Source organism: Tachypleus tridentatus, chromosome 7, assembly GCF_004210375.1.
Source record: "Tachypleus tridentatus isolate NWPU-2018 chromosome 7, ASM421037v1, whole genome shotgun sequence".
Taxonomy (NCBI): domain Eukaryota; kingdom Metazoa; phylum Arthropoda; class Merostomata; order Xiphosura; family Limulidae; genus Tachypleus; species Tachypleus tridentatus.
In genome coordinates, this window is record NC_134831.1 from 46,696,687 (window position 1) to 46,709,094 (window position 12,408).

Genomic DNA, 12,408 nt, shown 5'->3' on the forward strand with positions numbered 1-12,408 from the left:
GTTATCGTATGAGTATGGTTTTGAGATGTCTTTTACGTACAGAGTAATCCTTCACACATATATATGCAGTACTGTCAAAATATTCAACCTTAATGCCACGTCTTCCGAATTATTCCTTCGGCAAGATGTTTAACATAGCAAGGTAAGCGCGAAGTGTAAATCAGTGACAAATAGGAAAATCAAATAAGAGATCACCTTACGTTTATTGTTTTAAATATTCGTTCGATAACGTTACAAAACAATTTAATTAAGCGTGTCTAAGACACACCACTCTTAAAGACGATTGCGTGAAATACGATACTAATTCAGAATTTCTTTTCCTCAATTAGATCATTTGTCATCAAAGAAACCCGAAGTATCAAATAGTTCTTCAACATACATCTCCGACCCGACTAGAGTCACAGACAGTCCGTTCTCAACTACCAGATCAGAAAATACATTTCAACCATCCAAGAACAGAACGGAAGTAGTAATTTCTTCAAGAGACGAAGATGTTTTAACACCACAATGCCAGTTGCTGATGATAATAGAACCATAGAACAAGAATCAACTTCACATAGAAGTAAGTATGACACAATTAAACATTCAAACGTTCGGAACAACTTTGCGTTTTATAGTAATTGGCTACTATTAACAAATCTGAAATTTCATCGCGGTTTACGTATATCTAAAAACATGATGGAGTTTTTTTTATATAGCAAATCTATTCATGACTCCACAAAAGTAAAATTATATTAGAAAGTCTTTACATTTAGAGATGTGAGTATGTTTTATTTATTTTTATTTTACCCTTTTAAGGTATCAGAACGACAACAATCGATCCATCCAAAGTGTGTCCTCCTCAAAACGGCAAATTTCCAGTTTTTCTTCCTCATACTGAAAACTGCTCGTTGTACTATGTTTGTGATCATGGAATACCAAAATTAATGCGTTGCCCAGCTCCCCTTCACTTCAACCGAGAGCTGAACGTATGTGACTATGAGTGGAGAGCTGGCTGTTCTACGAATGGTGAGCTTTAGGCCTTCTCTTCCTTTCCAGATCTTTTTCTTGGAAATTGAGGATCCTGAGACAATTTTAACAAAAACAGCAGAAGCTACTTTTCATTTGTTATCGTAAAGAACCCGATAAAAACATTTAAATTAAAAGAAACAATCAAAAAACGCGAAACACGTTGATTTCACATAGTTTCTTTGAACCGTTTACAGTAATGCTAACCGCCGCTAGTACAGCGGTAAGTCTACGGACTTACAACTCTAAAATCAAGGGCTCCATTTTCCTCTGTGAGCTCAGCCGATAGCCCGATGTGGCTTTGCTATAACAAAACACACACACACACTAATTCTGTTCATAGCCTTACCCAACAATGTATAATATATCTACACATTCACCCCAAAATATATTGAATTTCTATTCTTCCAACATACTCTATAAAATATCACACTATCTACAAAAACGGAATTTAAAAATACTTTCTTATTCGTCAATGAAACTTTAAGGTTATTTTCTGACATATTTTTGTCGACAATGAATAAGTAAAACATAATGTTAATTTACATGAATTTTTTCAATATTAAATCACAAAAGAATGAATAAAAAGTATTCGAACACAAAAATCTCTCACAGAATAAAAAAACAGAAAGGCCTGGATATCAATTATCAATTTATAATTAACATGGAACTAAAATCATATTGAATTGGCAGTTTATTTTAAATAACATAAAGTTAATGACACGTCAACTGCAGGTGCACGTGCTAAGAGTCAGTTTCAGCAACAAAGAACGTTGAAGAAAACATGGGAAAACATGTGACTACACCAAACAATTTTCAAGTGTTTTTTAGATCACAATAAAATCTCGTAGAACCTTTACAATTGTTACAAGAACAAATTAATATGAAAACAATCTAAGAGTTCATTCGATCTTTCCATATGTCACGTTTAAAACTGTCTTTATTTATCTGTTGACACAAATGTTCTAAGCATCAATGTTACGCAAATACTTATACAATTATTTTAAAAAGTATATATATTATCCTAACGTGCAATACATCGAAACGTCTTTTCGAAAACAATATCTCATATTTTTAGAAAATTCAAAGTGTTATATAATATCGGTTATCGTATGAGTATGGTTTTGAGATGTCTTTTACGTACAGAGTAATCCTTCACACATATATATGCAGTACTGTCAAAATATTCAACCTTAATGCCACGTCTTCCGAATTATTCCTTCGGCAAGATGTTTAACATAGCAAGGTAAGCGCGAAGTGTAAATCAGTGACAAATAGGAAAATCAAATAAGAGATCACCTTACGTTTATTGTTTTAAATATTCGTTCGATAACGTTACAAAACAATTTAATTAAGCGTGTCTAAGACACACCACTCTTAAAGACGATTGCGTGAAATACGATACTAATTCAGAATTTCTTTTCCTCAATTAGATCATTTGTCATCAAAGAAACCCGAAGTATCAAATAGTTCTTCAACATACATCTCCGACCCGATTAGAGTCACAGACAGTCCGTTCTCAACTACCAGATCAGAAAATACATTTCAACCATCCAAGAACAGAACGGAAGTAGTAATTTCTTCAAGAGACGAAGATGTTTTAACACCACAATGCCAGTTGCTGATGATAATAGAACCATAGAACAAGAATCAACTTCACATAGAAGTAAGTATGACACAATTAAACATTCAAACGTTCGGAACAACTTTGCGTTTTATAGTAATTGGCTACTATTAACAAATCTGAAATTTCATCGCGGTTTACGTATATCTAAAAACATGATGGAGTTTTTTTTATATAGCAAATATATTCATGACTCCACAAAAAGTAAAATTATATTGGAAAGTCTTTACATTTAGAGATGTGAGTATGTTTTATTTATTTTTATTTTACCCTTTTAAGGTATCAGAACGACAACAATCGATCCATCCAAAGTGTGTCCTCCTCAAAACGGCAAATTTCCAGTTTTTCTTCCTCATACTGAAAACTGCTCGTTGTACTATGTTTGTGATCATGGAATACCAAAATTAATGCGTTGCCCAGCTCCCCTTCACTTCAACCGAGAGCTGAACGTATGTGACTATGAGTGGAGAGCTGGCTGTTCTACGAATGGTGAGCTTTAGGCCTTCTCTTCCTTTCCAGATCTTTTTCTTGGAAATTGAGGATCCTGAGACAATTTTAACAAAAACAGCAGAAGCTACTTTTCATTTGTTATCGTAAAGAACCCGATAAAAACATTTAAATTAAAAGAAACAATCAAAAAACGCGAAACACGTTGATTTCACATAGTTTCTTTGAACCGTTTACAGTAATGCTAACCGCCGCTAGTACAGCGGTAAGTCTACGGACTTACAACTCTAAAATCAAGGGCTCCATTTTCCTCTGTGAGCTCAGCCGATAGCCCGATGTGGCTTTGCTATAACAAAACACACACACACACTAATTCTGTTCATAGCCTTACCCAACAATGTATAATATATCTACACATTCACCCCAAAATATATTGAATTTCTATTCTTCCAACATACTCTATAAAATATCACACTATCTACAAAAACGGAATTTAAAAATACTTTCTTATTCGTCAATGAAACTTTAAGGTTATTTTCTGACATATTTTTGTCGACAATGAATAAGTAAAACATAATGTTAATTTACATGAATTTTTTCAATATTAAATCACAAAAGAATGAATAAAAAGTATTCGAACACAAAAATCTCTCACAGAATAAAAAAACAGAAAGGCCTGGATATCAATTATCAATTTATAATTAACATGGAACTAAAATCATATTGAATTGACAGTTTATTTTAAATAACATAAAGTTAATGACACGTCAACTGCAGGTGCACGTGCTAAGAGTCAGTTTCAGCAACAAAGAACGTTGAAGAAAACATGGGAAAACATGTGACTACACCAAACAATTTTCAAGTGTTTTTTAGATCACAATAAAATCTCGTAGAACCTTTACAATTGTTACAAGAACAAATTAATATGAAAACAATCTAAGAGTTCATTCGATCTTTCCATATGTCACGTTTTAAAACTGTCTTTATTTATCTGTTGACACAAATGTTTTAAGCATCAATGTTACGCAAATACTTATACAATTATTTTAAAAGTATATATATTATCCTAACGTGCAATACATCGAAACGTCTTTTCGAAAACAATATCTCATATTTTAGAAAATTCAAAGTGTTATATAATATCGGTTATCGTATGAGTATGGTTTTGAGATGTCTTTACGTACAGAGTAATCCTTCACACATATATATGCAGTACTGTCAAAAATATTCAACCTTAATGCCACGTCTTCCGAATTATTCCTTCGGCAAGATGTTTAACATAGCAAGGTAAGCGCGAAGTGTAAATCAGTGACAAATAGGAAAATCAAATAAGAGATCACCTTACGTTTATTGTTTTAAATATTCGTTCGATAACGTTACAAAACAATTTAATTAAGCGTGTCTAAGACACACCACTCTTAAAGACGATTGCGTGAAATACGATACTAATTCAGAATTTCTTTTCCTCAATTAGATCATTTGTCATCAAAGAAACCCGAAGTATCAAATAGTTCTTCAACATACATCTCCGACCCGATTAGAGTCACAGACAGTCCGTTCTCAACTACCAGATCAGAAAATACATTTCAACCATCCAAGAACAGAACTGAAGTAGTAATTTCTTCAAGAGACGAAGATGTTTTAACACCACAATGCCAGTTGCTGATGATAATAGAACCATAGAACAAGAATCAACTTCACATAGAAGTAAGTATGACACAATTAAACATTCAAACGTTCGGAACAACTTTGCGTTTTATAGTAATTGGCTACTATTAACAAATCTGAAATTTCATCGCGGTTTACGTATATCTAAAAAACATGATGGAGTTTTTTTTATATAGCAAATGTATTCATGACTCCACAAAAAGTAAAATTATATTGGAAAGTCTTTACATTTAGAGATGTGAGTATGTTTTATTTATTTTTATTTTACCCTTTTAAGGTATCAGAACGACAACAATCGATCCATCCAAAGTGTGTCCTCCTCAAAACGGCAAATTTCCAGTTTTTCTTCCTCATACTGAAAACTGCTCGTTGTACTATGTTTGTGATCATGGAATACCAAAATTAATGCTTTGCCCAGCTCCCCTTCACTTCAACCGAGAGCTGAACGTATGTGACTATGAGTGGAGAGCTGGCTGTTCTACGAATGGTGAGCTTTAGGCCTTCTCTTCCTTTCCAGATCTTTTTCTTGGAAATTGAGGATCCTGAGACAATTTTAACAAAAACAGCAGAAGCTACTTTTCATTTGTTATCGTAAAGAACCCGATAAAAAACATTTAAATTAAAAGAAACAATCAAAAAACGCGAAACACGTTGATTTCACATAGTTTCTTTGAACCGTTTACAGTAATAATCAGTGAGACCCTAACCCGACTATAGAAATTCCCAGTAACCAGTTAGCAACCCTCATAGAATTCACCACGATAAAGACAAACTTCATGTTCAACAACCAAAACTATATACAAACAAATGGCCTAAGCATGGGCAACCCAGTATCACCAGTTCTAGCCAATATTTTATGACACAAGTTGAAACACATGCAATTAACACAGCATTACATCCACCATTATATTGGTACAGATATGTAGATGACACGGTTGTGGGATTCAAATTTACAGAACACATACTTAATTTTTTTCAATCACATTAACTCTATACATCCCAACATCAACTTCACATGTGAACAGGAAGAAAACAAACAAATATCATTTCTTAACCTCAAAATTACAAGAACTGATACACAATTTCAAACAGAAATCCACCGAAAAATCACCCATACTGGACTATACATTCCTTGGGACTCAGCACATGAAACAAAACAAAAACTCAACATACTAAGAAACCAAATAAACACAGCCATAAAACTATGCTCACCAGATAAAATTAACCATGAATTAGACAAAATAAAACAATACTTCACCAACATCAATAAGTTTCCTCCACAAACCGTAGAAAACATTATACGCACACACCTAGACAGAAAGCAAAATCAACCAACTAAAGTAAATACAGCTCACGAATCAAAAAACCACGAAACCACATACTGCTGTATACCATATATTCCTGACATCAGCAAACAAATAACCAACATTTGGCAAAAATTAGTAACAAAATATGACATTCCAATTAATACTAAATTTATTCAAAAACCCGGCACAAAACTGAGGTCTATACTATGTAAAAACTACACTGACAAACACCACACCAACATTATTTATAAAATACAATGTGATAACTGCCACGACTTCTATATTGGAGAAACAAGTAGAAAAATGGAAACCAGATTCAAAGAACATAAAAAGTCACCTTCACACGTTTTCGAACACTGCAAGTCAAATAAACACAACATAACCATAGAAAACACTCAAATACTAAATAAAGAAACAAACATAAACAAACGCAAAATTAAAGAAGCCTTACTTATACAACAACTTAAACCCATAATAAACCAATATAAAGGAACGCCTTTATACCTATATTAATAAAATAAATAAAATTATATATTCAAACATCTAATACCGCCCTCTATATTTCGACACACAGTTACACAACCCCTTTCAAACATGTGGTCAGCATCCGGTCAGTTACCTCTTTCTTTGTGAACCTGACGATGAACGAAGAAGGTCGAAACGTTGTTCGCTCTTCTATGTAAAAGTGTTTTCTCAGCCAAAACGAGCCGTTTTTGCATATAAATTTCGTTTACAGTGATGCTAACCGCCGCTCGTACAGCGGTAAGTCTACGGACTTACAACTCTAAAATCAAGGGCTCAATTTTCCTCGGTGAGCTCAGCCGATAGCCCGATGTGGCTTTGCTATAACAAAACACACACACACACTAATTCTGTTCATAGCCTTACCCAACAATGTATAATATATCTACACATTCACCCCAAAATATATTGAATTTCTATTCTTCCAACATACTCTATAAAATATCACACTATCCACAAAAAACGGAATTTAAAAATACTTTCTTATTCGTCAATGAAACTTTAAGGTTATTTTCTGACATATTTTTGTCGACAATGAATAAGTAAAACATAATGTTAATTTACATGAATTTTTTCAATATTAAATCACAAAAGAATGAATAAAAATATTCGAACACAAAAATCTCTCACAGAATAAAAAACAGAAAGGCCTGGATATCAATTATCAATTTATAATTAACATGGAACTAAAATCGAAATGAATTGACAGTTTATTTTAAATAACATAAAATTAATGACACGTCAACTGCAGGTGTACGTGCTAAGAGTCAGTTTCAGCAACAAAGAACGTTGAAGAAAACATGGGAAAACATGTGACTACACCAAACAATTTTCAAGTGTTTTTTAGATCACAGGAAAATCTCGTAGAACTTTACAATTGTTACAAGAACAAATTAATTTGAAAACAATCTAAGAGTTCATTCGATCTTTCCATATGTCACGTTTTAAAACTGTCTTTATTTATCTGTTGACACAAATGTTCTAAGCATCAATGTTACGCAAATACTTATACAATTATTTTAAAAGTATATATATTATCCTAACGTGCAATACATCGAAACGTCTTTTCGAAAACAATATCTCATATTTTAGAAAATTCAAAGTGTTATATAATATCGGTTATCGTATGAGTATGGTTTTGAGATGTCTTTACGTACAGAGTAATCCTTCACACATATATATGCAGTACTGTCAAAAATATTCAACCTTAATGCCACGTCTTCCGAATTATTCCTTCGGCAAGATGTTTAACATAGCAAGGTAAGCGCGAAGTGTAAATCAGTGACAAATAGGAAAATCAAATAAGAGATCACCTTACGTTTATTGTTTTAAATATTCGTTCGATAACGTTACAAAACAATTTAATTAAGCGTGTCTAAGACACACCACTCTTAAAGACGATTGCGTGAAATACGATACTAATTCAGAATTTCTTTTCCTCAATTAGATCATTTGTCATCAAAGAAACCCGAAGTATCAAATAGTTCTTCAACATACATCTCCGACCCGATTAGAGTCACAGACAGTCCGTTCTCAACTACCAGATCAGAAAATACATTTCAACCATCCAAGAACAGAACTGAAGTAGTAATTTCTTCAAGAGACGAAGATGTTTTAACACCACAATGCCAGTTGCTGATGATAATAGAACCATAGAACAAGAATCAACTTCACATAGAAGTAAGTATGACACAATTAAACATTCAAACGTTCGGAACAACTTTGCGTTTTATAGTAATTGGCTACTATTAACAAATCTGAAATTTCATCGCGGTTTACGTATATCTAAAAACATGATGGAGTTTTTTTTATATAGCAAATGTATTCATGACTCCACAAAAAGTAAAATTATATTGGAAAGTCTTTACATTTAGAGATGTGAGTATGTTTTATTTATTTTTATTTTACCCTTTTAAGGTATCAGAACGACAACAATCGATCCATCCAAAGTGTGTCCTCCTCAAAACGGCAAATTTCCAGTTTTTCTTCCTCATACTGAAAACTGCTCGTTGTACTATGTTTGTGATCATGGAATACCAAAATTAATGCGTTGCCCAGCTCCCCTTCACTTCAACCGAGAGCTGAACGTATGTGACTATGAGTGGAGAGCTGGCTGTTCTACGAATGGTGAGCTTTAGGCCTTCTCTTCCTTTCCAGATCTTTTTCTTGGAAATTGAGGATCCTGAGACAATTTTAACAAAAACAGCAGAAGCTACTTTTCATTTGTTATCGTAAAGAACCCGATAAAAACATTTAAATTAAAAGAAACAATCAAAAAAACGCGAAACACGTTGATTTCACATAGTTTCTTTGAACCGTTTACAGTAATGCTAACCGCCGCTAGTACAGCGGTAAGTCTACGGACTTACAACTCTAAAATCAAGGGCTCCATTTTCCTCTGTGAGCTCAGCCGATAGCCCGATGTGGCTTTGCTATAACAAAACACACACACACACTAATTCTGTTCATAGCCTTACCCAACAATGTATAATATATCTACACATTCACCCCAAAATATATTGAATTTCTATTCTTCCAACATACTCTATAAAATATCACACTATCTACAAAAACGGAATTTAAAAATACTTTCTTATTCGTCAATGAAACTTTAAGGTTATTTTCTGACATATTTTTGTCGACAATGAATAAGTAAAACATAATGTTAATTTACATGAATTTTTCAATATTAAATCACAAAAGAATGAATAAAAATATTCGAACACAAAAATCTCTCACAGAATAAAAAACAGAAAGGCCTGGATATCAATTATCAATTTATAATTAACATGGAACTAAAATCATATTGAATTGACAGTTTATTTTAAATAACATAAAGTTAATGACACGTCAACTGCAGGTGCACGTGCTAAGAGTCAGTTTCAGCAACAAAGAACGTTGAAGAAAACATGGGAAAACATGTGACTACACCAAACAATTTTCAAGTGTTTTTAGATCACAATAAAATCTCGTAGAACCTTTACAATTGTTACAAGAACAAATTAATATGAAAACAATCTAAGAGTTCATTCGATCTTTCCATATGTCACGTTTTAAAACTGTCTTTATTTATCTGTTGACACAAATGTTCTAAGCATCAATGTTACGCAAATACTTATACAATTATTTTAAAAGTATATATATTATCCTAACGTGCAATACATCGAAACGTCTTTTCGAAAACAATATCTCATATTTTAGAAAATTCAAAGTGTTATATAATATCGGTTATCGTATGAGTATGGTTTTGAGATGTCTTTTACGTACAGAGTAATCCTTCACACATATATATGCAGTACTGTCAAAATATTCAACCTTAATGCCACGTCTTCCGAATTATTCCTTCGGCAAGATGTTTAACATAGCAAAATAAGCGCGAAGTGTAAATCAGTGACAAATAGGAAAATCAAATAAGAGATCACCTTACGTTTATTGTTTTAAATATTCGTTCGATAACGTTACAAAACAATTTAATTAAGCGTGTCTAAGACACACCACTCTTAAAGACGATTGCGTGAAATACGATACTAATTCAGAATTTCTTTTCCTCAATTAGATCATTTGTCATCAAAGAAACCCGAAGTATCAAATAGTTCTTCAACATACATCTCCGACCCGATTAGAGTCACAGACAGTCCGTTCTCAACTACCAGATCAGAAAATACATTTCAACCATCCAAGAACAGAACGGAAGTAGTAATTTCTTCAAGAGACGAAGATGTTTTAACACCACAATGCCAGTTGCTGATGATAATAGAACCATAGAACAAGAATCAACTTCACATAGAAGTAAGTATGACACAATTAAACATTCAAACGTTCGGAACAACTTTGCGTTTTATAGTAATTGGCTACTATTAACAAATCTGAAATTTCATCGCGGTTTACGTATATCTAAAAACATGATGGAGTTTTTTTTATATAGCAAATGTATTCATGACTCCACAAAAAGTAAAATTATATTGGAAAGTCTTTACATTTAGAGATGTGAGTATGTTTTATTTATTTTTATTTTACCCTTTTAAGGTATCAGAACGACAACAATCGATCCATCCAAAGTGTGTCCTCCTCAAAACGGCAAATTTCCAGTTTTTCTTCCTCATACTGAAAACTGCTCGTTGTACTATGTTTGTGATCATGGAATACCAAAATTAATGCGTTGCCCAGCTCCCCTTCACTTCAACCGAGAGCTGAACGTATGTGACTATGAGTGGAGAGCTGGCTGTTCTACGAATGGTGAGCTTTAGGCCTTCTCTTCCTTTCCAGATCTTTTTCTTGGAAATTGAGGATCCTGAGACAATTTTAACAAAAACAGCAGAAGCTACTTTTCATTTGTTATCGTAAAGAACCCGATAAAAACATTTAAATTAAAAGAAACAATCAAAAAACGCGAAACACGTTGATTTCACATAGTTTCTTTGAACCGTTTACAGTAATGCTAACCGCCGCTAGTACAGCGGTAAGTCTACGGACTTACAACTCTAAAATCAAGGGCTCCATTTTCCTCTGTGAGCTCAGCCGATAGCCCGATGTGGCTTTGCTATAACAAAACACACACACACACTAATTCTGTTCATAGCCTTACCCAACAATGTATAATATATCTACACATTCACCCCAAAATATATTGAATTTCTATTCTTCCAACATACTCTATAAAATATCACACTATCTACAAAACGGAATTTAAAATACTTTCTTATTCGTCAATGAAACTTTAAGGTTATTTTCTGACATATTTTTGTCGACAATGAATAAGTAAAACATAATGTTAATTTACATGAATTTTTCAATATTAAATCACAAAAGAATGAATAAAAATATTCGAACACAAAAATCTCTCACAGAATAAAAAACAGAAAGGCCTGGATATCAATTATCAATTTATAATTAACATGGAACTAAAATCATATTGAATTGACAGTTTATTTTAAATAACATAAAGTTAATGACACGTCAACTGCAGGTGCACGTGCTAAGAGTCAGTTTCAGCAACAAAGAACGTTGAAGAAAACATGGGAAAACATGTGACTACACCAAACAATTTTCAAGTGTTTTTAGATCACAATAAAATCTCGTAGAACCTTTACAATTGTTACAAGAACAAATTAATATGAAAACAATCTAAGAGTTCATTCGATCTTTCCATATGTCACGTTTTAAAACTGTCTTTATTTATCTGTTGACACAAATGTTCTAAGCATCAATGTTACGCAAATACTTATACAATTATTTTAAAAGTATATATATTATCCTAACGTGCAATACATCGAAACGTCTTTTCGAAAACAATATCTCATATTTTAGAAAATTCAAAGTGTTATATAATATCGGTTATCGTATGAGTATGGTTTTGAGATGTCTTTTACGTACAGAGTAATCCTTCACACATATATATGCAGTACTGTCAAAATATTCAACCTTAATGCCACGTCTTCCGAATTATTCCTTCGGCAAGATGTTTAACATAGCAAGGTAAGCGCGAAGTGTAAATCAGTGACAAATAGGAAAATCAAATAAGAGATCACCTTACGTTTATTGTTTTAAATATTCGTTCGATAACGTTACAAAACAATTTAATTAAGCGTGTCTAAGACACACCACTCTTAAAGACGATTGCGTGAAATACGATACTAATTCAGAATTTCTTTTCCTCAATTAGATCATTTGTCATCAAAGAAACCCGAAGTATCAAATAGTTCTTCAACATACATCTCCGACCCGATTAGAGTCACAGACAGTCCGTTCTCAACTACCAGATCAGAAAATACATTTCAACCATCCAAGAACAGAACTGAAGTAGTAATTTCTTCAAGAGACGAAGATGTTTTA

The 12,408-nt window shown here is 32.9% G+C and overlaps 2 protein-coding genes across 2 annotated transcripts; both read left to right on the plus strand.

The window, feature by feature from the left end:
- Positions 1–301: 301 nt before the first annotated feature.
- Positions 302–12,405, plus strand: LOC143257671 (uncharacterized; the record flags this gene model as incomplete). Its single annotated transcript, XM_076516711.1, has 10 exons — positions 302–562; positions 799–1,008; positions 2,442–2,621; positions 2,912–3,081; positions 4,708–4,786; positions 5,025–5,234; positions 8,024–8,187; positions 10,560–10,563; positions 10,603–10,812; positions 12,239–12,405. Coding segments are annotated over exons 1-10 (1,449 nt in total), but the record flags the coding sequence as incomplete, so codon positions are not given.
- On the plus strand, positions 8,195–10,804 carry LOC143255582 (uncharacterized). The gene is made up of 4 exons (XM_076511454.1): positions 8,195–8,256; positions 8,494–8,703; positions 10,133–10,365; positions 10,603–10,804. The coding sequence occupies exons 1-3, from the start codon at positions 8,202–8,204 to the stop codon at positions 10,339–10,341; spliced, it is 474 nt and encodes a 157-aa protein (XP_076367569.1). The 5' UTR covers positions 8,195–8,201; the 3' UTR covers positions 10,342–10,365; positions 10,603–10,804.
- Positions 12,406–12,408: the final 3 nt, after the last annotated feature.

Bases quoted from the DNA above. Each gene is read 5' to 3' on its own strand.
- LOC143255582 (XM_076511454.1), top strand. From the start codon at position 8,202: ATGCCAGTTGCTGATGATAATAGAACCATAGAACAAGAATCAACTTCA. The intron at 8,257-8,493 runs GTAAGTATGACA...TACCCTTTTAAG, and splicing joins AGAATCAACTTCACATAGAA to GTATCAGAACGACAACAATC. The intron at 8,704-10,132 runs GTGAGCTTTAGG...TTCCTCAATTAG, and splicing joins AGCTGGCTGTTCTACGAATG to ATCATTTGTCATCAAAGAAA.